The sequence below is a fragment of the Sminthopsis crassicaudata genome, chromosome 2 (genome assembly GCF_048593235.1).
Source record: "Sminthopsis crassicaudata isolate SCR6 chromosome 2, ASM4859323v1, whole genome shotgun sequence".
Lineage (NCBI taxonomy): Eukaryota > Metazoa > Chordata > Mammalia > Dasyuromorphia > Dasyuridae > Sminthopsis > Sminthopsis crassicaudata.
In genome coordinates, this window is record NC_133618.1 from 439,300,023 (window position 1) to 439,327,681 (window position 27,659).

The window sequence follows — 27,659 nt, forward strand, 5'->3', positions numbered from 1 at the left end:
GGATCAGAAGGGAGGCTGAGAGAGAAGGGGACACCATAGAGGTAGGAAAAGGGCAGAGAAAGGGGCAACTGTTGGTGTCTAGGACAATCTTTATTAACAGCAACTCTGCCATTAACTAGTTGTCTTTATCTATACAGCCATAGCTTTTTTCTGAGAACCAGCACAGGAGGACCTCCTTACCTAAACTTGGTTAAAAGGATTGTTTTCCCTCCTCTCCCAGCCCTGGAAGGCTCTAAATCTCAGGAAATACCTAGCTCCATAAAAAAAGACCAATAGAGAACTGGGTGGAGAAGACTCTGGATGAACTTGACTTTTAATCTTTTGTGTCCCCAAATAATAGCAATTTAAAAGATAGTACAGTCTTTTTTTTTTTTTTTTTTTTTTTTTTTTTTTTTTTTTTAGCACTTTCAAGTTTACAAAGCCTTTTCCTCCCAATAACAACCCAGAGGTAGATAGAACTAATTGTGTAGTTCAGTCCAGTTCAGTCCTTTTGAGTCTGGTTCAACTCTTTGTGATCCCATTAGGGTTTTTTGGGGTTTTTTTAGCCAAGATACTAGAGTGGTTTGCCATTTCCTTCTCCAGCTCATTTTACAGATAAGGAAACTGAGGCAAATGGGGTAAAGCAACTTGCCCAGGCTCACACAGCTATTAAGTGTTTTAGGCCAGATTTGAATCCAGAAAGATGAATCTTCTTGACTCCAGACCTAGCACTCTATCCACTGGGTCACTTAGATGCCCTCCTATTGACTTTGGAAAGCTACATGTTAACATTATATATGCCTTATTTTCTTTATTTTTTAAAACATTTCCCAATGACATTGTGATCTGATTCTTCGATCAGAAGACTCAGAAATGTTGAGACCTGCATGTCACCCATCGGTCCAGAGTTTGACACCTGTGTCCTATATAACTCTTTAAGACAAAAAGTAGCAGAGAAGGAAATTTCTTCACCTGGGAATTCCCTCTATCAATGAAATCACAGGTTCAATCCCTACTTGTACCCATATTCTTAGCTATAAGCTCTCTAAGGAAAGCAAAAGGTTATAATTGGAGATGAATTCAAAAGAAAAGTAGAATATATCAATTAAAAAAAAATGTTAACAGGATTCAGAGAAATCATGCTCCTAAATAATAAACAATGAAAATGATAGCAACTCCAGTCTTTAGCTTTCTTCCTCATAAAGGCCCTGAGAAAGGATTTTTATCTCAACAAAGTTGACTAAGCATTTAGAACAGGGAAGAATGACTAAGTAATAAATCAATTAACAAGCATTTATTAAGCACTTACAGTATGCCAGGCACAGTGTTAATGAAGAAGGACACAAACACAAGAGCCACAAAATCCCTCCAATATTCCCATAAATTCCCAGGAGGTATCCCTGCAGGTAAGGGGTAGAGTTGGGGTGTGTGGGGGGGGGTAGGGTTGGGGTGTGTGTGTGTGTGTGTGTGCCCTCACAGGAAGGTGGGGCTGGCCTGAGTCATCAAAAGGAAACAAAGCCTAAAAGTCTCCTGAGAAGCCACCTGGAGGGTTGTACCTGCAGTTTATGTAGCCCTCGGTATTCATATTCTTTGCTACAAGATCTCTGAAGAGGGGAAAAGGATATATTTGGAAATGAACACAAAAGAAAAATAAAATGTGTCAATGAATATTAAAAGAGAATCATGCTCCCGAATCAGGAGCCCACCAGCCTGCCCTTCTCCCTATACTCACTGTCCACCTGGAGGATGTTGGACTGTAGCTCAGGGTGGAGGCGTCCTAAGGACAGGCTATCACTCAGATTTCTGTTCATGGTCAGCACATTCACCAGGACCTGCAGGATGCCAAGGGAGGTGAGAGATGCATACAACCAAGAAGTAACCCCAAAGAGCCCAGGTAAATCATTCCTTGTAAAGCATTACATACTTTTAGGCACTAGTTGGTACAGTAACAGGGGTATGCTGGAACCAGTTCAAACTAGCTCATAAGTACCAATGATTAAATTCAGTGTGAGCATGTACACCTTAGAAATTGACAAATGCTACAAATCAAAGCTTGATTTATTGTTTTGTTGATGTCTAGACTTAAGAAAGTGATGAGAGTATGTTAATACAGTTTAAATTTATGAGTGTGTCAGGGACAAAATTTTTTCTTCCCAACCTGTTATTAAACATTTACTAGCACACTCCTGTTAGTAGACAGCCAGGTCACACAATGGATAAATTAAAATCTTTCCTTAGACATTGCATATTATCTGACTGGGCAAAATCCTTAACCTCTATTTGCCTCAGTTTCTCCATCTGTAAAATGTATAATAATATCACCTACCTCAGGATAGTCGTGAATATAAAATGAAATATTTGTAGAGTACTTGGGAAACTTTTATCAACTTTTTCACCCACTTTCTCAGACACTAACAACAGCTGATTGGAATCAGGAAATCAGATTATTGTTCTTATTTGAAAGAAAAAGAAACTGAAACCTAAGGAAGAAAAATAACTTGACTACTAGCCACAGAACGAGTTAGTGTGCTAGGCTCTGTGCTAAATATTTTATAATTATTGAATCATTTGATCCTCCCAATAACCCTTGGGGGAAGTGATATTATTAATCCCAATTTACAGAGGAGAAAACAAAGGCAAACAGGATAAAGGGACTTGCCCAGAATCACATAGTTAGTAAGCATCTGAAACTGGATTTGAATTCAGGTCTTTCTGTCTCTAGGTCTGGCACTCCATCCACCACACCACCTACCTGCCCCACATTGCCACAGGAAGACAGCACTAAAGTTCTCTAAAAACCTGAGAGAAATGGGGAAGTAGATCTGAGAAGAAGTGAGGGGGAAACTGCCCTTGCTCCTCTCCAATTTCCCAAGAACAACAAGGTCCAAGGCCTCTCAAGGCTCAGTTCCCATGCTTCTTTGTCAGGAAGGACAAAGGGAAGGGCTCACCTGGGTGAGGCTGCTAAGTCCTCGGGCAGCACCATTGGCCCCCAGAGCCAGGTAAGTCCCGCAAAGTCCTTCAGCTGGCCTCACCACCGTGGGCAACAGGAAGGACAGTGGCCTCTTCCCAGGATGAATGGCATTCTCCTGTCATAACAACACAGATCTTATGGGTGATGGGAGAGGGACCTGAACTGACTCCCTTTGTCCCCAGCTTGACCATCCAATCCCTAGTGATATCTCTCTTAGATTTAACTTTTCCCTGATATGTCACATTAGATATGTTTACATGTAGATGAAGTGCTATGTCTCCCCAGTCAGTATAAGTTCCTTGATGAGCCCACAGCACCCGAAACAGAACTGGGCATACAGTGGGCCCATTTATTCAACATTTTCTGAGTACCTGCTATGTACAGGAACCCAAGCAACATACTTTGGGATATGGGGTGAGGAATGGAGAAGAAAGGGAAGAAGGAAATGACTAAGTGGGGAAAGGAGTGAGGAACAAAACACATAATGGGGAAGTGAGGGGTTGGGGTGGTTTAAAAGATTATCCCAAAGTAGAAAGGGAAAAGAAGGGAAGGAGAGACAGCTAGACCAGCCTAGGAAGTACCAAACTGGGTGCAGAGTGATTTGCAGTTTTGTTGGGCCAGGAGAAGTCCAGCATCTGGCTGTTGAGCAGGATCCCAGAGGGTGTGATGAGACCGCTGCCGAAAGGGCGGTTCAGTGAGCTGCAGAGTAACAGGAGACATAAATCACAGCACATCTCATTCTGGGCCTTCTGCTATGAGATGTGCTCACCCAATCACCACGGCCCTCTTTGCACCCAAACCCCTGTTCCAGCAAAGAAAGGAGGAGGTGTTTGCCATGGGCACCTGCTGTTCCAGCTCCCAGCTTGGAGAGAGCTCTGACTCTGGGTTCCAAACTCTGGACATTGGACTATACCTGACCACAGCTACAATGAAGTCATCGGGCCCCATCACCAGCACCTGTGCAGCTGTGGCACCCCCGTCCAGCTCATAGGCAGGCAGCAGTGAGCCAGGGTCTGCCTGTGAATCGTTGATATGGCCCCGAAGGTACCCAGCCTCCAGCTTGCTGTGGGAACACAAACAAGGAGGGCTGAGAGGGGAGTATCAGGCTACTACAGGCCAGAGTGCACTTAGATAATGACCACTTTAGTCACAGTTCCCAGACTCCCAGGAGAGACAGGGCAAGGCTAAAAGTGAAAGAAGTATGGGGTGAAAAATGTGGGAGGCTGAGGTGAGCTGTAAGGGAGAGAGATAGCCTTCTGCTGTCTCACATTGGCCACTTGGATGGTACAGTAGGTAGAGCACTGGGCCTGGAGTTAAAAATCAGCCTCAGTCACTTACTAGCCGTGTGACCCTGGGCAGATCCCTTAACCCTGCCTGCCTCATCTGTGAAATGGAAATGGAGAAGGAAATGGCAAACCACTCCTCGTCAGGAAAAACCCAAATGGCATCATGAGGAGGCAAACACAACAGAAAAATAAGTGAATGTCTCTCACGTACATATGTACCCACATTGATACATATAAGTGTGTTTGCAGTATATATACACACTTGTACACATGCATGAACATATACACCTGTCTCTTTGCATTCATGTATGTATATTCATATGTTCACACATACAGATAAATATATACATACATGATGGCCTGACTACTACTCAGTGTCCAGTGCTGGCTCATCATCTCTATACCAAATATTTGTTTCTATGACTACAACAGCTCTCATATCTGACCCCTTTTCTCTGTGTTGCTAGTCTTAATTCAGGCCTTTATCACTTCTTTCTTACATTATTACAATGATCTCTCAATTGGTCCCCCTCTCTCCAGTCTTTCCCAATGCCACTGTATCTTCTACACAAAGGTCAAAGTGATTTTTAAAAAAGTGTAGCTCTGAGTAAATGCAAATTAAAACAAGTCTGAGGTTTGTTAACAACTTCATACCTCTCAAATTAGCCAAGATGTCAGGAAAAGATAATGATAAATGTTAGAGGGAATGTGGGAAAATTGGGACACTAATACATTGTTGATGGAATTGTAAAATGATTCAACCATTCCAGAGAACAATTTGGAATTATGCTTTGATCTAGCAGTCTCACTACTGGGTCTGTATCTCAAAGAGATAATAAACAAAGGAAAAGGATCTAGATGAACAAAAATTTTTGCATAGTGCCAAGGAACTGGAAACTGAGTGGATGCCCATCAGTTGGGAATGGCTGAATAAGTTATGGTACATGAATGTTATAGAATATTATTGTTCTATAAGAAATGACCAGAAGGATGATTTCAGAAAAGCCTCGAAAGATCTACATGAACTGATGCTGAGTGAGGTGAGCAGAACCAGGAGAACACTGTACACAGTAATAAGATTATGTAATGATCAATTGCAAAGAACACTGAGGAATAGTCAGGCTTTTCTCCACAAGGCCAGCCACTTATTAGCTATGTGACCCTGGGCAAGTCACTTAACTCCAACTACCTCAAAAACAAACAAACAAAAACCAAAGCAATTACAATGGACTTGGAATGAAAATGCCAATCAGCCAAAGACTGAACTATGTATTGAAGCATATAATTTTCACCTTTTTGTTTATTTGTTTATTTCTCGTGTTTTTTTTTTTTTTTTTCCTTTTGGACTGATTTTTCTTGTACAATATGACAAAAATGGAAATATGTTTAAAGGATAGCATATATTTAACCTAAACCATATTGCTTGCTGTCTTGGGGAGAAGAGCAGTGAGAGGAGGAGAAAAAATTTGTAACACAAAGTTTTACAAAAATGAATATTGAAAACTATCTTTACATATATTTGGAAAAATAAAATACTATTGAGAAAAGAAAAGTGTAGCTCTGAGCATGTCATTCCCCTATTCAATAAATTCTAGGGATTTTCTATTGCCTTTAGGATAAAATTATAGACATCTGTAGTAGGCCTTTCATACCCTGGCTCCAACCTATCTTTTCAGTCTCCATATACATTATTTCCTTTTCTTTACTGTACTGTCTAGACCAAAGTTTCTTAAATTATGGGTAAGCTTACTCTGTGCATTTTAAGTTCCATTTCAATTGGTGGAGTCAGCTCCAGGACAATTATTAAATTTAACTGTGAGCATTAACACCTTAAAAAGAGACAAAAGCTACAAATCAGGATTTCATTTATTGTTTTATGGATAATTTAGAAGGCACCTCGATGCTCAAAATATGTAATGCTGGCTCTCTTCTCAAGACAAAAAATTGGAAACTGAGGGGATATTTATCAATTGGGGAATGACTGAATAAATTGTGATATGTGATTATGATGAAATATTATTATTCTATGGAAAATGATGAACAGGATGTTGTCAAAAAAAAAAAAAACCGGAAAGTCCTCCATGAACTCAAGCAGAGTGAAATGTACTGTCTACAAAGTAATAGCAATGTTGTGGGATCAGCTGTGAATGATTTTGCTATTTTCAGCAATACAATGATACAAGACTAGTTTGAAGTTCGTATGTTGAAAATACTATCCATAACCAGTGAAAGAAATGTTTGAAAACTGATTGAAACCTACTTTTTTTTTTAAACTTTATTTTTCTTGAAGTTTTTTTTTTTGTTTTGTTTTGTTTTTTTGAGGGATGGGGTAGGAAAAACTAGGTTTTCTTTTGCAGCATGACTTTTATGGAAATGTTCTGCATAACTTCACACATGCCTTTTCAAGGGGGGAAGAGTGGAGAGTAAGGAAGAATATCTGGAACTAAGTTTTAAAAACAAATGTAAAAAATTGTTTTACATGTAACTGGGGAAAATAAAAATTTTAAACAAGCAAACAAATAAATAAATAAAAGAAGCTTTGGTCTAGACAAACTGTTCTTTTCTCTGTTCCTCATGCAAAACCTCCATTTCCTATTTCCATGCCTTTACACAGGCAAATTCAGTAAGCATTTATTAAGAACTTACTGTGTGCCAGGTACCATGTTAAATGCTAGGTATACAAAGAAAGGCAAAAATAGTCTCTGCCCTTAAGAAATACATGATCTATGGAGGGAGTCAACATGCAAATAATTAGATACAAATAAGACATACGGATAAAGTGGAGATAATTTCGAAGAAATAAAAAAGGAGGACTGTCAAGAGTTTCTTAACAGAAGTTGAGTTGAGATCTAAAGAAAGCTAGGAAAGCTACAAGACAGAGACAATGAAAGAGAACATTTCAAGTATGGGAGATAGTGAAAATGCACAGAACTTGGAGATGGTGAAGAGAACTGCAAGAAAGCCAGTAACATTAGTGAAGTACATGGGGTTTGTAGTGTAAAAAGATTGAAAATCTATGGGATAAGTTATGAAAGACTAAAAGCCAAAGGGTTTTAGATTTGATTCTGGAGCAAAAGGAATTTACTGGAGTTTATTCAATGGGGAAGGAGTGACATAGTCAAAGCTGCACCTTAAAAAGATCACTTTGTTAGCTGAGTAGAAGATGGATAGGGGTTGAGAGAAATTTGAAACAAGGAGACTAATTAGAAGGCTATTGTAATAGTGCATACTTAAGGGAATAAGATTCTACACTTGAGTAGTAGCAGTGTTGAAGAGAGAAGAGGGTATATGTGAGAGATTTTACAAAAGTAGAAATGATTGGTTGGCAATAAACTGGATGGGGGGGGGGGAAGAGTGAAGAATCAAAGATAATACCTAGATTGTGAGCTTAATTGATTGTGAGGACAGTGATAACCTTGATAATTATAAGACATGTTCTAGTCACATGCCAACAAGATGGAGGACTGTAGGAAGGATGTACAAGAGACAGAATAATTTTGGCTCTTTTCACAGCCTAGAACACCAAGTATCCTAATGAGACAACATTTCAATACACTAGCAGAACATAAGACTAATCTCTAACCCTTAATATGGTCACTCAGCATCCCTATACTCATTGCTCAATATGATTCAATAACAGGGCTTTAAGAACCAACACCATGGGCTTGTAACAGAACTAAAGCCTCCAATTGTCTCCTCATAGTACCATGAAAAACCAAAAGTCAAAAGCTTGCTTAGGCTAAAATAGCAGCTCAGCTGTGCTGCTACATAACTCAGTCAGAAAACTAAGGAAAAATGGAATCTAGGTAGGGCAGGACACATGTATAGCATTCTACCAAACCTGAGGAGAAAAGTCCAGCTTTGAGTCAGAACCAGTTCTGTACCCTCAGAAGTCATTTGGAGGAAAGACAACATGGTGAAACTTGAATTTCCCAGCATGGGAGAAGGTTAAAACAGCTTTAAGGTACAATTCCCAAACAAATTGTAATCAAAGGGGAAGGAGTCAGAAAGTGAACAATAGAGGAAAAAAGGTTGAAATAGTCAAAGATTTCAGGAGGAAGAAAACTCAATTAATCAGCATAAGTAGATAAACAAGGAAGATATTAAAAGCAGAGAAATGACTTCTAAAAGAGCTCAAACCACCAGATACATATGCATAAGTATTGTAAGACAAAGGAAAATAAATCAACATCTAGAGACTGGGATCCCAATGAATACTCAAGACATCATGAAACAAAAGTGGGATGTTCCTGAATGGTTTAAAAGAAAAATAAGAATTGTAAAACAGAATATATGGTCTTCATAGCAAAAATAATTGGCAGAATAGGAAAAACTTGAACTCAAGGCAGTAAATTTCCTCCCAAAAAACAAAAGGGAGAATAATTCATTAGGAAAGGAAATACATAGAAGTAAAGGACAATCTAAAAGAAGAGAAGCAAAATGAAATAATATTCAAAGAACACATTCACACAAGCAAAACATTTATCTCAAAGACAGGAAATGTAGAGAAAACTTAAGGATTATATGACAAGTTAAAAAACCTAAACACCATAACTCAAGAAATAAAGATAATAAGATAGAAATTCAATACAACTCAAATACCACCTCCTACAGGAAACCTTTCTTCATTCCCTCCATCTGCTAATGTCCTTTTCCCCTATTTTACATTTATTTTGCATTTACTATCTATATACTTATATATGTACATGTTATTTCTCTTAATGGAATGTAAATTCTTTGAGATTATTTCATATTTTGACTTTATATCCCTAGGATCTAGCACAATTTCTGTTTATTTATTGTGCATACATATGTACATAGAAAGAGAGCTTTTAAAAACCTTTAAAGTTTAAATTTTTAGAGAGTTTAATAAAGTTTAAGTTTTAATAGCTTAAAACTGCACTAAGACTTTTGGGACTCCCAGTGTTTGCACAAATAGCATTATAAGATTTAAAGATACATAAATACACATATACAAATAGGATGTGTATGTGTGTGTTGATGTGTAGTTCTGAGAAATTATAAGGAGGCAAGTCTCAGATAAATGTCTTTCTCACATTTCTCCAAAATGCCCTCCCACCTCCAATCCCTTTCTATCTCTTGGCCCTACCTGAGCATGTCTTCTGTGCTTTCAGAGATGGTTGAATCATAGAAGGGATCTCCCAGTCTGCTAGCCAAGGCCAGAGCAATCTTCAGGGTCTGTGTTTACAAAGGCATGCAGAAGTCACCAAGCATATCAGGACCTCTCCTCTGCCTGTGACCCCCAAGCTCTAGAATATCCATGCCCCGCCCCTCAGAATTCCAAAGATCTTCCCTTCCCCATCCCCAAAATACCTTTATTGACCCCATGCCCCAAAGGCTTCCCCTGCACCAAACCCTCTTCCCAAGGACTGCTTGGTATCCCCAGCACCCAGAGAGAGCAGGACAGGGGAGGAGGGAGGCTGGCACAGACCCCAGCCCCCTAGAAAGCAGGACCATGAAGCTGAGAAGCTGACAAGGGAGAATGGTGAGAAACCATACCTCAGCCACCCAGTGCAGAGCCTGCTCCCTGGACACCAGGTTGGTAAGGTTGAAGCCCTCTAGGATGTTCAGGGCAGCAATAAGAGCAGGTCCCGTATGAGGGGGTGGGGGACTGAGCACCAAGTGGCCTTTGAGAAGGGAAGAGGCCAGGTTAAGGAGGGGAGGGGAAAAGATCTAGACATAAAGAAAAGGGGGCAAAGAACTTTAACTGAGGCAAAGAAACTAAAACCAAGCTCTTAGAAACTGAAGAACCCATTTTATAGATGAGGAAATTGAGGCTAGAGAGATAACGGGACTTGCTGGCAATCACACAATCAATGGCAAAGCAGGGGTTCCCACTCAGGAGGCTTTCTAAGTTCCAGTCCAGGGCTTTGAAACCTTCAGAAATAAGGATCCATGATATTCATTCTTTCAGAGCTGGCTTCAAGCTAGTACAAAGACAATTCCTCTCCAGACCCCACTCCTAACCTTCTCTACCGCTTTACTTGACAAGTCAAAAATGTCTCTTAACAAAGAAAAAGCCTAAGGCTGATCCATGCTGGCTGGGTCCCACTTTATGGGATCTAACTTCCATATAGAACTCATCCATCAGTGTTCATCTCTGGGACAGACAATGGACAATGACGTGGTTCCGGGATTAAATGGAGAGAGAGGACAGCCTGCTTTTAGGAAACTGCAAGCTCTTTTAAGGAATGCAAGCTTTTTCCAGAAACAAAGGCTCATATTTTCTAAACCTTCCTTCTGGGGACAGTGGCTAAGTTGTAAGACATGTAGCACAACCAACCGTCTCTGAAGAACTGAAGGTGAACCACCACAGAGAACCATATGGAGAGATATGTGTAATCAATGAGGAATTTCAAAGAAGAACTGGAGTTTAAGATGTTATTGGAGAATCATGTAAAAGGAAAAGATGAGCTAGTCGTATGTCATGGGACTATAGGTGGGCCCTCTTGTACTTTACTGCTCTCCTTGAAATATCAGGAGAAAAAGAGGAAAGGCATTAGTTATTTGGTGAGAAAGACTAGCAGACTCATGGGAAGAGATAGCCAAGAGCTGCACAAGATGGCAGGTATGGAGAGAAAATCAAACCTATATAACTGATATGACTAATCCCATCGGGGCCTTCAACACAGCAAAGCAACCCTTTTACTCTTGTGTAATTGATTTTCTATTGGACATCCCACAGGAACTATTGTAAATTTTCATTTTTCTCCTCCTATATAACACTATTCTCCTCCCTCTCAGTTGAAGACTTCACCTCATATGTTACTGAGATATCAGAAGACATTTCAAAACTCCTTGTTACCCTCCCCTCATTCTCCTTGCCAAGGCCGGTACCTCTCCTTGCATCTTTGATCCCATTATCCCTTTTTGGCTCCTTCAGCAAATTATTCCCACAATTATTCAACCTTTCTCTCTCTAATCTTTTATTCTTCCTTATGTCACTACTTACCTCCTTGCTACCTAAAAAATGTTCTTAGATCTTAAAAACTCTCATTTGACTCTCTCATCTCTTTTGGAGTCAGAATGCCGACTGAAATTGTACTCTCCAACATTATAAACGATGTTTTAATTGTTTGTTTCCATATCAAGTTTCATCTCTCCTGATGTCTCTAAAACTTTTTACCACCCTTTCCCGGAGTCTTTCCTCTTTGGGTTTTCATGAGATTACTCTTGCTTATCCTCCTACCTGTCTGACCAATCCTTCTCAGTCTCCTTATCATAGATCACAGATTATAATTCTTATCCTCTTACCCAACAGTGGCTGTATTCCAAACCCTTCACATAGCTGTCAAAAGGATATTCTTACCAGAGCATATCTCTGACCATATCACTCACATCTCTATTCAATAAACTTCATTGGTTCCCCATTTCTTTTAGAATCAAATTACATTTTTCTCTCTGATTTTTCAAGCCATTCACAATCTGATCCGACCTTGTTATCCAGCCTTATTATAAATTATATTCTTTCATCATGCTTCCATTCTTCAATCCAGTCAAGTTGGCCATCTTCCTGCTCATCACACATGCCACTTCCTCTTTACCTCTTAAATTGCTAGTTTTCTTCAAAACGCAAATGAACTTAAGAAATATAGGCAAGGAAAATATGGAAAAGTTCATTTTTTACCAAATCTATTGTTTTTAAAATTTTGAATTTAAATTGTTTCACCAGAGATTTACTCTGATGGCATGAATTAATAAATAGCTTTAAAATGTATTTGGGGGATTCAAGTACTACCTCCTATAACAAGGCCTTTTCTGATTTCCCCAGATGCTGGTGTCTCTCCTCCCAAAAGCTATCTTGAATCTATTTTGCATATATATATATATATTCCACAATAGGATTAAATGGGGATCCACAACAGGATTAAATTAATCTCTGAAAACAAATTGTTAAATTTTTGTCTTTTTGTCCACTTGCAAATATGCTAAGTGCTTAATAAAAATTGTTCAATGATTTATCTCCAGGAAATGATCTGGCCAAGAATATCAATGAAAGCAGTTTTTTATAGGCACTTAAAGAGGAAGAAGGGGGCAGTGGGGTGAGAAGAAAAATAAGTGGCTGACACAGAGAGGTTAGGTTGAAAAAGATAGAGACAAACTTCACAATCTTCCCAAAACCTCATCCTGTGTCCTGAGAATCCAAAGCCCTGGTGCAGGAATCAGGATGCTAGCTGTGTAATCTTAGGCAAATTTCTTCCACTCCTGTTTTTCAGCTTTCTCTATAAAATGAGAGGACTATACACTATCTTTCAGCTGTCTTCCAGCTCTGCAGTCTATGTTCTCAAGTCCTCTTTACCCTGATGTTTTTTGACAAGCTGAGGCCATGATATTGGGAAGGGGCAGCTAGACAGTACAGTGGATACAGGACAGAACTTGGAATCAAGAAGACTTGAATTCAAAAGTAGCCTCACAAGAAACTTGAAACTGAGTGGCTGCCCATTAGTTGGGGAATGACTGAATAAGTTATGATATATGAATTTGTGAAACATTATTGTTGTATAAGAAATAATCAAGGAGCTGATTTCAGAAAGGCCTGGAGAGACATATACAAACTGATGTTAAATGAAGTGAGTACACAGTTAACAAGATTATGTGATGATTGATTGTGATGGACATGGCTCTTTTCAACAATGAGGTGATTCAGGCCAATTCCAATAGACTAATAATGGAGAGAGCCATCTACTTCCAAAAAGAGAATTATGAAGATTGAATGTAGATCACAATATAGTGTTTCCACCTTTGTTGTTGCTTGCTTGTATTTTTCTTTCTCATTTTTTTTCTTTTTTGATCTGATTTTTCTTGTGCAGTATGATAAATGTGGAAATAGGTTTGGAAGAATTACACATGTTTAATATATATTTAATCTATATAACCTCACTTTCTAGAGGAGGGGGGATGTGAGGAGGGAGGGAGAAAAATTTGAAACACGGGGTTTTGCAAGGGTGAATGTTGAACTATCTTTGCATGTATTTTGAAAAATAAAAAACTATTATTTTTAAAAAGTGGTCTCAGATACTTATTAGCTGGGTGACCCTGGGCAAGTAATTTAACTCTGTTTGCCTCAGTTTCCTAATCTGTAAATGAGCTGGAGAAGGAAACGGCAAACCATTTCAGGATCTTAGACACAAATAGGAATCATAACTAGTTGAACATGATTGAAATGACTGAACAAAAAGTGGCATAGCAGAGAGAAAAGGGGTACAAATAAGGAAACAGCCTTCTTCCCTCCCACTTGCCCCCTAAATCCTGACACTCTGGGCACTTGGGAAAACTGGCTGAACCCTAGCTCAGACTCTGGCTCCTCAGGAAGCCAATGGCCTGCGCAGGGTTTGGGGATTTGCTTTTTTTCTGCTGTAGTGGGCATGAGCCTCCAGACAGAGGAGAGTGAGAATGAGAAAGGATGCTGTATGGAAGGGCAGGATCACCTCGATACACTCCACGCACAGGCTTCTCCACTAATACACTGTAGTTACTGAAATCCTCCTCAGTCAGGACTCCACCATGGTGCTGCACCTACAGGCAAGGAGGAAGACAGAGGGAACAAGGAAGATGGCCTCAGGTAACATTTCTCCCAGCACCCCCTCTGCCCCCCCCTCCCCCCGGGATACTACAAGGGGCAGGGAGCTGCAGTCTCTCCCCACCCCCAATAACACTCCAAGTTTCAGAAATTGGGACCCAGCAGAAAAAGCACTGACTCTGTCGGAGTACCTGAGTTTGATATGTATTATTCATAATTTTCTCATCTATAAAATATGGGGCCTCTTAGGTGCTTTTAGGGTCAGATTTATAATTTCTAAGAGACTGTTTCCTCTTCTCTCATTCCTCACTTTGGTGAAGATCATATCTCTCTCCCCAAAGACTCCCTGATCTTTTCCCCTAAGACTCTTAAAGCCTTTAAAAATGTCTCAGACATTTTGTTGATCCTGAGTGCAGAAGTGGAAAAATCCTTGGATTGGTGTTAGGTATCCTGGGTTCTAGTCCTGATTCTGTCACTAACTTGCTCCAAACTGGGAGAAGTCCCCTTCTTTCTCTCTGCTTCAATGTAGTTATCAGTAAAATGACTGGACTCTCAGAGCTTTGTTGATCCATGCTTCTATTACCTCTCCCCACCTGGCTTGGTCCCATGCTCACCTCCAACACCATCTCTTGAGTGAGGTTACCACCTCCATAGAAAGCTGTGGCCCCTGCAGAGCCCAGAGAATTCAGAACAGCTGCCAGGTCTGGCCTCCGCACAAATGTTCCAGGTACCAAAGGCTGGCCTTCAGGAAAGAAGGTCTCCCGGAAACGCTCTGAAGCATTGGGTACAGGCTGTTCTCTGATGGCCCGGGCTGAAAGCACAGGGAAGGCCCTTCAGTTTTGAGCCTCTCCCACCCTGACCATTCTAAGATCCCAGAGAGCCCCTTCACCACTCTTGCCAACATGGTGCCAACAAAAGCCTCCAGGCTCTTGCCCTCTTTTCCCAGCCCCTTTGCAGCTTCACCACCCACCTCCAAGGCCCCTGACTGACCAAGATCATGGGTCACATTGAAGCCGTCCTGAGCTACCGCTGAGGCGAATGCCAGAACCTTGGACCAGGGCAGCCTGAGGAAGAGAAGATTGAGAACATGGTGAGAGAGAAGGAGAAAAGACCCCCAGAACAAGGGAGGAGAATGGAAGAAGGAGCTGACCCATAGGAATGAGAACTGAAATGAAGAAAAAGGAGATTCCGAGGATGCTGGGGCCCAAGTTAAAGGAGGAGGAATTTGAGATGAGACAGGAGAGTAGGGAAAGAGAAAGTGGGGGGGCAAAAGTGGGACCATGGGGAGGGGGACAGATATGGGAAGAGGAAACTCAAGACAGGATAATTCTTTATGAAAAGAATGAAATATTCAGGGGGTAGAGAGGTGAGGGGGAAGCCCCTGATGTGACCCTTCCACTTACCTTCCATAGAGTTGATGAGCTTCATACAGCCCCTTGGCCATTCCTGGGATCCCCACAAGGAGACCCGGCTGGGTCAGATGAAGCGATCAAAGGAAAAAGGAGACCAAGTCACTAGAAGGGGAGGGGCTAGACTGAGCTCTAAAGAGCCCACAGCCCCAAGGAACCCCCAAAATTCCTCAGTATATCAGTTCTACAGTAGCTTGCATATATAAGGCACATAGCAGATACACATGCTTGGGCAATGCTCATCCTACATACAGTAACTAGCCAGCAAACATGTACAAGTATAATGCAGCCAGGAGTATGCTTAGGCAATCAATGTGCATTTATTGAGTGTCTCCTAATATGTCAAGCATTGTGCTAAGCACTAAGGATACAAAGAAAGACAAAAATAGTCCCTGCGTTCTAGGAACTCACAATCTATTAGGAGAGGCAATATGGTATATACCACATACATACAGGATGGATGGAAGGTAGGGGCTGCTAAGTGGAGCAGTGGATGTAATGCTGGACCTGGAATCAAAAAGACTCGTCTTTCTGAGTTCAAATAGGTCTTCTGACACTAGCTGTGTAACCCTAGGCAAATCACTTAACTCTGTTTGCCTCAGTTTCCTCATCTGTAAAATGAGCTAGACAAGGAAATGGCAAACTATTCCAGTATCTCTGGGGTCAAAAAGAATCAGACATGACTGAAATGGCTGAAAAATAACAAAGATAGGAGTGGAGAACAAAAGTAGCTTTGAGTTCACACTCAAAGGGTGTGAACAGGCAGTTTTCAGAAGGAGATACCAAAGCTATTTATAAACATATGAAAAGTACCCTAAAGCACTATTAATTAAAATAACTCTGAGGTACCACTTTGTATCTATAAGATTGCCTAAGGGATAAAAACTGAAAAGGACAAATGTGGATGTAAAAAAGTAGTGATACTAATGCACTATTTATTGGTGGAGTTGTGAATTAGTCCAATCTTTCTGGAGAAAAATTTGGAACTATAAAACTGTGCATACTCTTTGATCCAGCAATAGCACTATTAGGTATTTTATCTTTTTCTCAGTAACATATAAACAATTTTTTAAAAACAGAATTTGAGCTCTAAATTCTTTCCCTTCCACCTCCTTGAGAAGGCAAGTAATTTGATATAGATTATACTTATGTAATATTTGTATCTCAAACGGATTTTTTTAAAAAGGAAAAGGAAAAGGACCTATGTGTACAAAAATATCTACAGCAGGTCTTTTTGTGGTGGCAAGGTATTGGAAATTGAGGAGATACCCATTGAGGAATGGTTAAATAAGTAGTAGTATATAATTGTCATGGAATGCTATTATACTTGAAGAAAAACCTGGGAAGACTTACATGAACTAATGCATTAATAAACTAATGAACTAATAAAGTGAGCAGAACCAGAAGGACATTGTACATAGTATCAGCAATAGTGTATGATGATTTATATTGGACTTTTTGCCATCTAGGGGAGGGCATGAGGAAAAGGAGGGAAAATTGGAACACAAGGTTTTGCAAGGGCTAATATTAAAGAATTGCCCATGCATATGTTTTGAAAAATAAAAAGCGTTGGGGGCAGCTAGGTGGCGCAGTGGATAGAGCACCAGCCCTGAATTCAGGAGGACCCGAGTTCAAATATGATCTCAGACACTTAACACTTCCTAGCTGTGTGACCCTAGGCAAGTCACTTAACCCCCAGCCTCAGGGGGGGGGGGGAAGTAAAGAAAAGAAAAGAAAAAGAAAAAGCTTTAATTAAAAAATAGTGTATGATGATCAACTGTGAATGATTTAGCTATTCTCAATAGTACAATGGTTCAAGATATTTTTTTAAAAGATGTATGATGAAAAATGCTATCCAGAGACACAAATGATAGCATCTAAGTACAGACTAAAGCTTACTTTTTTTCCTTTAACTTTCTTAATTATTTCTGGGTTGATTGGTTAGTTGATTTGGTCTGCATTTTCTTTTGCAATGTGGCTATTATGAAAATGTTTTTGCATGACTAGACATATAGAATCTATATCAAATTACTTGCCTTCTTGAAGAGGGGGAAGGGAGAAAGTTTAGAGCTCAACATTTTAAAAAATGTTAAAAATTTTGTTTACATGTCATTGAGAAAAAGATAAAAATAATATTAAAAAAATAATTGAGTAATTTAGTAGAGAGTAGATTGGAATAAGGAGATGCCTGAGAAAGCAAAATCTTACAGAAGGCTATTCCAATAGTCCAAGTGATGAGGTCCTGAACTAATGTTATGGCTGTATGAGCTGAGAAAAGGGGAAACAACAATAATGGGAAAATTCAGAAGAAGAGAGGACTTGGGGAAATGATAAAGTTCCATTTTGGATACGCTGAGTTTAAGATGTCTTGGGCACATCCAATTCAAGTTGTGCTAGAGCTACCTTTAGAAATGTGTAATTATAGCTCAGGAAAGAGATGAAGGTTGGGTATATATATCTGAGAATCTTCTGCACAGAGAGGCTAACTGAACCGAATCAGAGCGTAATGGAAAAAGAAGATGACTTAGGGTACTAGCAAAGGAGACTAAGAGCAGAAAGAAGAAAACCAAGAGGGAGCAATTTAACAAAAACTTAGAAAGGAGAGAGAATCCTGGATAAGGTAATCGATGGTGTTAAGTATTGCTCAGAGGTTGAGAAAGATCAGGATTGAGAAAAGGCCATCAGATTTGGCAATTAAGAGATTATTGGTAGTTTTGGAGACAGCAAGTTTATTTAGTTGAATGAAATCAGAAGCCAGATTACAGAGTATTTAAAGAAAGGGAGAGGAGAGGAAGGAGGAGGCAGTAAATGTAGATAACTTTCTCAAGTTTAGCCATAAGGAGAGGACATATATGGGACATGAGCTGATGGGCAGGTAGGAATGATAAGATCAAGTGACGGGTTTTTTGTTTTTGTTTTTGGGGATGGGGGAGACATGTGTATGTTAGTAGGCAGAAGGAAAGGTGCTAGCAGATAGACTGGATATAAGAGAGAAAATGCAAATAATTTGCTAGAGAAGACAGGTAGAGAAGAAGGGATGCACATGTAAAGAAACTGGCTTTTGCACGGAGAAGAAACACTTCTTCATCTGAGATTAGAGTGAAGGAGGAGATAGTGAGGGAAAGGGTTTGAATAATGTGAATTGAGGAGGAAGCCAGGTGGGATCAGCTCACATGATCCTTGTACACTACAGGTGCACAGTAGCATGGCACATAGTTAATGTGGAGCAGCCTGGCATATACAGAGTGCTCAGAAATTGATTTCGGTGACAGAAGGGAAGGGGATGGGAGCCCCTCCCCTGCAGCCCCCACCTTGGTCTCCCAGGATCTTTGTAGGGCTTCCTCTCGAAGGGCACCAGGAGCTGTCTCCCGGAAGTCAATCAGGCGGCTCTCATTTCTTCGGATGTCATGGACAAGCATCACTCCACCCCTGGGTAGGGAGGGAGGAGAGCAGTGGAGCACCATGTTAAAACAGAGAGGGACAAGGGAATATTCCAATATCCAAAACAAGTTGTATCAGAGAACAAGGAGAAATAATCATGAGTTACCCCCCGCATACATACACACTGTACTAAACTGTCTCCTGGCCCCTCTTCTAAGACGTGGCAGGGGATGGCCAGATTAATAAGGGAGGTGGGGGAGAAGGGTGTCGGCTCTCTCCAAAGCAGGCCCAAGGAGGTTCACCCCACCAGGTCACCCAATATTTTAATCCCAGATTAGCAGGAACCGGCCAGAGGAGGGCACTGGGCCAATCCTAGGGGGCCAGAGACTGGGTGCCTGCCAATTTCCTGCACCTGTCTTGAAGAAGTGGCACTAGCTCCCACCCCCTGGGGCTGGCTTATGTAAGGGAGAAGACTTTAGACTCTGGACATCAGCTCCCAAATGAGCTGGCTTTTACACCAAGTTCAAATTCTGAAGGGTTGAAGAGGAGTAGCTACCTGCCCACCCTCCTTCCCGGGAATCCGAACAGGGCTTGTGTACAAGCAAGGGAATGCCCTGGATGATCAGCTGAAAGAGGATGGGGGAGACAACTGGAGGGCTTTGGGGGTGCTAATCGGGGAAATGGAGGCTGCTGACAGAGGTCTCTGGGGCAGATAATTGGGAGAGCCCAATTATTATTTGGAGAATAATGATGAAGAATCATTGGAGGGACCTGAGGGCCTGATTAAGAGACTCTTGGGAGAGCAGTTGGGTCCCTCTTGGGCACTGACTGGAGGATTAGAAATTGGGGAGGAACTAGGATAATTGTGGGAATCTGAGGAGTAAAATTAGATGGAAAGTTACTTACCCACCAAGGCCTGAGCTGTGAGGAGCGACAACGCCAGCACACAAGGCAGCAGCCACAGCAGCATCCACAGAAGAGCCCCCTTTACTCAGTACCTCGATGCCCAAGGCAGTACAATGGGCAGCATCTGTGACAACTGCTCCTTGGTGAAAGATCTGGGGGAGAAATCGGGGGAAGGAGATTTAAAGGGAGGGGCAGGAGCATATTCTTGTGAAACATCTCTCCCTCATACTAATCCTCTATTCTAGGTGGTAAAACTCTGAAGACAGGGACAGAGGAAAAAACTACCCACGTTTGGGGTTCAAGAATGATCCCAACCCCGGCCTCAAAAGTAAGTCTCTCTCTTCCCCTAAAATCTTTCCATGACTGAGCATAGAGCTGGGCTGGGCACACAGTCTTTTGTCTTTTGAACTAAGATTATTCCACCAATTCTTGGTCTCCTCATTATAGCATTCCAACTCTTTCCTTCCAATCTCCTACTCAGTTCCCTGCCTCTATTTAGATCCCTCACCCCACCCAAAGCCTACTCCTCTCCCTTCAACTCCCACTTCTTTTTTTCTCCTTCAGGCCTCCCTGGGTTTTTCCCCAATCTGCCTCTTCCCAGTCTCACCTGAGGATCCCCAAAGTAGATCTGCATGACGAGGGCCACTGTGACCCCAGTGGCAAAGGTGAGGCAGGCTGTGACAATGACGGTGAGCCCATCTTGGCGGCAGGAACACTCTGCTGCAGCTGCAAAGGGGTCCTTGCTGGTCTCCCTCAGAGGGGACCCATCCTGGCTGCCCATCTCTGAAGAGGATGAGGGTAGCTGCTGTAGCCGGGCAGACTTCAGGAAAGAGTCTGGATCTGGGGGACAGTGACAGTGGGAAGAGAAGGCAGGAAATATTAGAATTCCTCCTGCCCTTTGTGGACTCTCCTCCTGCCACCCCAAGCCCTCTTTGAGGATTCAGACAAGCTGCCTTGGGGTGATACTTCCACTTACCTCCCAGCAACTGCCTTCCCTGCTTCCTCCTGACTGTCTTTCCCTCCCCTAGCCCTGGTTCCCCCAGTTCTCTAATCCCTAACCTGTATCATCTTTCAGTCTCTTTCTGACGCACTCTGTTCTAAGATAGGTAGAGACCAGGGTTGGTCCCTGAGCCAGACCACCACTTCCTTCCTCCTCTGGGAAGCAGAGGTCCTGGGTTCTCCCCCCTTTCCCAAATCCAGTCATCAACTCACAGAATTATTTTGAGCTGAAAGGGACAAAGTATTTGTTTTGTACCTGCTACTACAACTACTAACCCTAACCTACTATGTGACAGACTCTGTGCTAGTACTTTACAAATATTATCTCATCTGCTCCTAATAACAACCTGGGAGGTGATGCTATTATTGTCCCCATTTTACAGTTAAAGAAACAGAGACAGATAGAAATAAAGAGATTACCCAGAGTCAAAGAGCTAGTAAATATGTCTGAGTCTGGAATCCTAACTCCAGCCTATTGTGCCATTCAGCCACCTCATTCAAATGAGGAAACTGAGACTCACAGAGAAATGATCAGCCCAAGATTACAAAGGCCTTTCTCTTCAGTCCCCAGGCTTCCTCAGGCTCTGCCAGCTCAAACCCAACAAGGAAAACTCCAATGTCCTGGAGGTGACAGAAAAGATGAAGTAGGGGGAAGGTAGAAAGAAGGCTGGGCTTGTTCTTGTTCTCTACAACCACAGCTGACTGGGAAAAGAAGGTCCTTAGGGAGCAATGATCATCACCTTCAGTTAGGGCCAGGGAACAGAAAGGGAGGAGTCTTCAAGGGCTAATCTCCAGCCCCACTCTGGGTTTTTTTTGACAGTGTATGTAACATTCTATATCCAAGATCTTTTCTCTCTTTCTAAAGAAAGGAAGATAATATGTCTACATTTCCTCATCCATTCTAGAGCCAAAATTATACACAATAACTGTAACAGTAGAAAGGAAAAGAATACTAAAAAGAAGCCAGACACTATAATTTTAATGATCTTTGTTTTCAGTTTCTGTGTTTCATTCTGCGTCAGTTTATGTAAATCTTCTAACTCTAAGTCTATGAATTACTTACATTCCTTGTTTTTTACAAGGTAGTCATATTTTATTACATTTATTTGCTATAATTTGTTCAGTAATTCATTCCTCAGGCAGTGAGTGCCCATTGTTTCCAGGTTTTGGCTGCCTGAAAAACTGCTAAATATTGTGGCAAACTCAGTATAGGGATCCGTCTGCTGAGTATTTACCTCAAGGAGGACAAATTCAGAAAGTTCCCAAATATAGAGTATCCCCCAAATCCCCAAAATAATGCATGCTAAGACTTTTGTTTTAATAGCTTAAAACCAAACTGAGACTTTTAAGCTATTAAAACAAGTCTTACTTGGGATGGAAAGTGCTATCTGTATTCAGAGAAAAAACCATAGAGGCTGAATGTAGATCAAAGCATAGTATTTCCATCTTTTTTTGATCTTATTTGTTTGCTTATGGGTTTTTTTTTCCCCTTTCTTGTGGCTTTTTTCTATTTGATTTGATTTTTCGTGCACAGCATGACAAATATGGAAATATGTTTTAAGAAATTGGACATATTTAATCTATATCAGATTGCTTGCTGTCTTGGGGAGGCAGGAAAGGACGATAGGAAGGAGAAAAAAGTTTTGCAGAGGTGAATGTTGAAAATTATCTTTGCATGTATTTGGAAAAATAAAATACTATTAAAAAACCCAAAATTCTTTGCTTGAACTAAATTTTTTATGTCACACTGTATATGGAAACTTTCTGTCTTGGCCCATCTTGATTGGGGTGGCAGGAGGGGAGTCCACAAAGGGCAGGAGGAAGTATAAGCATTTTAATGACTTTTCTAACATTAATCCAAATTATTTTCTGGAATGGATGTATCAATTCACAGGGCCACCAACCATATAATAGTATATCTGCCTTTTCTATTATTTACTTATTTCTATTATAGCTTTTTATTTACAAAACATATGCATGGGTAATTTTTCAACACTGACCCTTGCAAAACCTTCTGTTCCAAATTTTCTCCTCCTTCTCCCCATCCCCTCCCCTAGATGGCAGGTAGTCCAATACATGTTAAAATATATGTTAAATCCAATATATGGTGTATCTGCCTTTTCATAGACCTTTCAACATTACTATTTCCATCTTTTGTATCTTTACTTATTTCTCCAGCTCTGTTCATGTCCACCTCTGTCAAAGACGTGGCTCTATTCACAACTGGGACTAAATCATAGTATCATTTAAATCTGGGGGAGCCCTGTTGTTCAATCATTTAAGTTGTGACTGACTCTCCATGACCAGTTTGGGGTTTTCCTGGCAGAGACAGGACTAATTTGTCATTTCCTTCTCTGGCTCTTTTTACAAATTAGGAAACCGAGGCAAACAGGATGAAGTGACTCAAGCAGAGTCACACAGCTAGTTTGAAGCTACATTTGAATTTTGCAAGTTTTCCTGACTCCAGGTTCAGCAATTTCTTCGTCCTATGGCGCCACCTTGCTGCCCTTTGGAGATTATCTACTTCAACGCTATATTATTAAGAAAACGGAGATGTAGGGTGGGAAAAGGGAGAGAAAGAATGAGAATGGCTTGTTCAGCGTCACACAGGTGGCAGAGCCAAGACTAAGATTTAGGCCCTCTAATTAAACCAGATTGGACCATCTAAGAGTTAGAATGGGTCTGATTGTTCAGAACTGATCCATAAACCAAGCAGTTAGGAACAGTTAGGTGGTACAGTGCATTCAGCCCTGGCCCGAAGGAGGACCTAATCAAAATCTTGCCTCAGACAGTTACTACCCAAGTGATCTTGGGAAAGTCACTTAAACTCAATTGCTACAAAAAAAGTCCCTCCAAAAAAACAAAGTGGTCGTGCTCTGGGGGACATCAATCTTCCTCCTCTCATATCTTTAAAAATGGAATCAGTAGAGAAATAAATCACTTTGAATCTTGGTTTGAAAGATAAGTTTTGTTAATGATAAACATATTATTTATTGTTGCTCAGTTATTCTTTAGTTATGTCTGACCCTTTGTAACTTCATTATTGGAGTTTTTCTGGCAGAGGTACTGGAATGAGTCCATTTTCCAACTCATTTTACAGATGAGAAAACTGAGGCAAACAGAATTAAATGACTTGTCCTGGGACACACAGCTAGTCAGTGTCTGAGGCTGGATTTGAACTCAAGAAAGAGTCTGTCTCTGGGCCCAACACTCTATCCACTGTGCCACCTACCTGCCCCTTATTTACATGTATTTTAGAAATATTAGATATATAAATTGGCATATCAATCAGATAAACAAAATATTTTGCAATGCAGTCAATGCATATCACACATTTTGCTGATACTATGCATGTATGCATAAAATACATGAATATTCAGTTTGGCCAGTAGGATAATCCTTCTGGAGGTGGGGAAGTCAGTTATTATCCCTTGCTTAAATAGGCACATTCCACAAGAGCAGCATTGATGGTTTCAATAAAAGGATAAAAAAAAAAAATTGAGATGGCCAATTGGATATCGCCACAGCTTTTTGGAAACTAAGACTTCATCTCTCCAAAAGCCTAGTGAAGACATTGGCCAGCAGTCACTGTGCTTTGCATTGAGATCCGACTGATCCAAAACTTCCTGACTAAGATAAATTGAAGCCCAGAGGAAAGTTTCACAGAATTCACAGTCAAAGACAGAAAACTTCATTTCAATCTTATAATAAGACATGGACAGCACTCTTGCTGAACTGATAGCTTTCATATGAGTGATTTGAAGGTAAATTTATTTACCGCAATAAGAGAAGCTAGTTAATGAACCAAGAAAAAGTGGAAACAAGAAGTGAGTTCTTGGAACAGAAACTATTAAGGAATATAACATAAGACTAAGTCACATAGAGCAGACACTTAATCTCCCAGATCAGGAGTGGCGGTCGATCTCCAGAGAGTCCAGAGTCACAATTCATTCTGGTGTTCCTATGGGATTGTGAAGTTGTCCCCACAGACAGAGAAAAAGAAAGTGGTTATAACAATAGTAAGCTAAATTCAGGGTGCAGGAATTACAGGGTGAGTTGGTAACTGTTTCCCAGTTTCAGCAAATGCTAAGCAAGTAGAATCAAAATTCTAGAAGTCAAATTTTCAAGAGTCCTTAGAGGGACTGGAAAAATGATAAAAATAATAGGACTCAAAAAAAAAAAAAAGACTCAGGCTCTGCATTCAGGGAGAATATTTCTATCTTGCAAAGGGAAGTTAACAAGCAACTGAGCACAGTGGTGTAACCCAGCTATTTGGATGCTGAGGCTGGAGAATCTCCTGAGCTCAGGGGTTCTAAGCTCCAGTGGGTTTCAAATCTTCAATTGGTCTCCCAGCCTAGAAATTAAAATTTATTATAATTGATTGGGTAAAGTTAAGTAAGAAGGTAAAAAGAGGGTTTATCTTGCCCTGTAAAAATTGTAATCTGAAAACAATATTAACACCTCAATGCCTCCTTTTCTTACAACATTAGCTTACCATTCTTTCCCTGATTGCAGCAGAAACCATAGTCTTGATTCAGTATAAGAGCTATACAGGAGGGCTATAGTTGTCAAGGCTCTCTCTATCTCCCCCAAAATGTGTTTGTATTTAATTGTATATATATATTTTCTCTCCAGTAGAATGGAAGTTCTTCAATGACTGGAGCTGTTTTTTTTTTTTTTTTTTTTTTTTTTTTAAATCACAAGCTTAGCATGATGTCTGCTTAATAAATGCCTGTGGAATGAATAAAATAAATCAATGAGGGAATCCTGGGAGATCCACAGGATCATTCCTGATCTTGTTTTTTTTTTTTTTTTTCTTTTCCCCTAAGGCTGGGGTTAAGTGACTTGCCCAGGGTCACACAGCTAGGAAGTGTTAAGTGTCTGAGACCACATTTGAACTCGGGTCCTCCTGAATCCAGGGCTGGTGCTCTATCCACAGCGCCACCTAGCTGCCCCATTTCTGATCTTGTTAATGTGAAAGAGTTCTGCAGGAGCTACCAGGTCTGAGATTTTAATGAAATTATTTATATTATCTTTTTTCTTTAATATTCCGTTTTAGATATTTAGGAAATGGTTTTGATTGTTAGACTTAGTTATTGTGGTAGGATGTTAAGAATTAAGTTTGTTAGGGTCAAAGAATATGAACAGACAATTTTCAGATGAAGAAATGAAAGCCATTTCTAGTCATATAAAAATTCTTTAGAGAAATGCAAATTAAGAGAATTCTGAGGTACCACTTCACACCTCTCAAACTGGCTAAGAAATAGGAAAAAATAATGATAAATGTTGGAGGGGGTGTGGGAAAACTGGGACACCAATACATTGTTGGTGGAGTTGTGAAATGATTCCGCTATTCTGGAGAGCAATTTGGAACTATGCTCAAAGGGCTATAAAATTGTGCATACCCTTTGACCCAGAAGTGCCATTATTAGATATCTATTCAAAAGAGATTATAAAAGAGGGAATAGGACCCACATGTGCAAAAAAAAAACTGAGTGGATGCCCATCAGCCGGAGAATGGCTGAATAAATTGTGGTATATGAATGTTAGGAATATTATTGTTCTGTAAGAAATGATCAGCAGGATGATTTCAGAAAAGCCTGGAGAGATTTACATGAACTGAGGCTAAGTGAAGTGAGCAGAACCAGGAGATCATTGTATACAGCAACAAGATTATGTGATGAACAATTATGGTGGTGATCAACTTCCTCTTTTCAACAACCGCATTGATTCAAAGCAATTCTAGTAGAACTGGAAAATGTCATTTGCATCCAAAGAGTGAACTATGGAAACTGAAGGTAGAATGAAGCATAGAATTTTCACCTTTTGTTGTTGGTTTGCTTTTTTTTTTTTTTTTTCTTTCTTGAGTTTTTCATCTTTCAATCTGATTTTTCCTGCATAGCATCACAAATATAGAAATATATTTAAAAGAATTGCACATATTTAGCCTATATAAGATTGTTTGCTGTCTTGAGGAGGGGGAGGTAAGGGATAGAGGGAGAAAAATTGTCAACACAAAGTTTTACAAAAATAAATGCTGAAAACTATCTTTACATGTATTTGGAAAAGTAAAATATTATTTTAAAAAGAATTAAGTTTTTTTACATGTTAAAACAGAGGTCAATATCTTAAATTTTGCAGAGTGTTTAACATGATGGATAGAGGCCTACAATGTTGACCATTAGTATGATATGATTGGTATGGGCACTGTAAACATCAACACGGTGACCTTGTCGATCCAAGCGGAATGATATCAATTAGGTTTTATTTTCTGCTACTGTTTGTATTCTATGGAGGCCTGGAGCTACTTCCAGGTCCTAAAATATCAAATTAATTATTTCAATTAGGGATTTTCCTATGATAGTAGAAATTTGCTGTTGGAAGAGATAATGAGAAAATGTAATAAGTATTGAACCAGGAAAACCTAGATTTAAATGCTACCTTTGACACACATTAGCTATGTGACCCTACATAAAGTCTCTCTGTTCTAAATAGCTCTCTAAAACTGTATAAATTACAGAGAAGGTAATCTCCACTTGGAAGTTCTCTGTATCAATGATATCAAAGTCCAGTCACTATCCCTATCCCCATCTCTACTAAGCATTAGATACGATGCTAGGTACTAGGGATACAAATACCACATATGAAACCAGAGATGGCTCTGAAAGGACCAAGGTGAAAGCAGCGAGGCAAAAGTAATCACTGAAAGCTGCTGGGTATCACTGATTGCATAACAGTCACTTTTCATGTAGACTAAACAGGTAGGGATAGGAGAAGGATTACTGGTTTTCCATGTGGACATTGCAAAATGCCTATGTCTAATGGGGTAGAAAAGGGAGAATATGAAGGATACCTGAATCCAAACAATTCAGAATGCTAAGCTTATGTGTATATATAATATTTAAGATTGATTAGTACTGCTGTATCCATTATGTTATGTTTGATTATTTTACTTTGCAATGTTTTTGATGGTCCATAATGATGGCTTTTCATATCCAGTCAGCTACTACTTTTGCTTATAACATTTGAATAGTCAAATTGACCAATGGAACAACCTAAACAGATGATGTCAGGTGATACAATGGATAGAACTTTGGACCTGAAGTCATGAAAACATAATAATAATAATGTTTAGCTTTTATGTAGCACTTACTATGTGCCAGGTGCTGTTCTAAATGTTTTACAAT

General features: G+C 40.2%; 1 protein-coding gene across 2 annotated transcripts in view; it reads right to left on the bottom strand.

The window, feature by feature from the left end:
• Positions 1 to 27,659, bottom strand: part of GGT7 (gamma-glutamyltransferase 7) — a 57,180-nt gene that overhangs the window by 1,856 nt on the left and 27,665 nt on the right. For both annotated transcript variants that reach the window (XM_074292462.1, XM_074292461.1), the window contains exons 2-14: positions 20,081 to 20,313; positions 19,474 to 19,625; positions 18,498 to 18,615; positions 15,181 to 15,248; positions 14,768 to 14,841; positions 14,392 to 14,588; positions 13,686 to 13,773; positions 9,757 to 9,884; positions 9,347 to 9,435; positions 3,864 to 4,013; positions 3,532 to 3,649; positions 2,928 to 3,065; positions 1,712 to 1,811 (exon numbers count right to left, since the gene is read on the bottom strand). In XM_074292462.1, coding sequence (XP_074148563.1) covers positions 1,712 to 1,811; positions 2,928 to 3,065; positions 3,532 to 3,649; positions 3,864 to 4,013; positions 9,347 to 9,435; positions 9,757 to 9,884; positions 13,686 to 13,773; positions 14,392 to 14,588; positions 14,768 to 14,841; positions 15,181 to 15,248; positions 18,498 to 18,615; positions 19,474 to 19,625; positions 20,081 to 20,254 — 1,594 coding nt within the window. In that variant the 5' untranslated portion in view covers positions 20,255 to 20,313. The remainder of the gene's footprint in view (positions 1 to 1,711; positions 1,812 to 2,927; positions 3,066 to 3,531; positions 3,650 to 3,863; positions 4,014 to 9,346; positions 9,436 to 9,756; positions 9,885 to 13,685; positions 13,774 to 14,391; positions 14,589 to 14,767; positions 14,842 to 15,180; positions 15,249 to 18,497; positions 18,616 to 19,473; positions 19,626 to 20,080; positions 20,314 to 27,659) is intronic.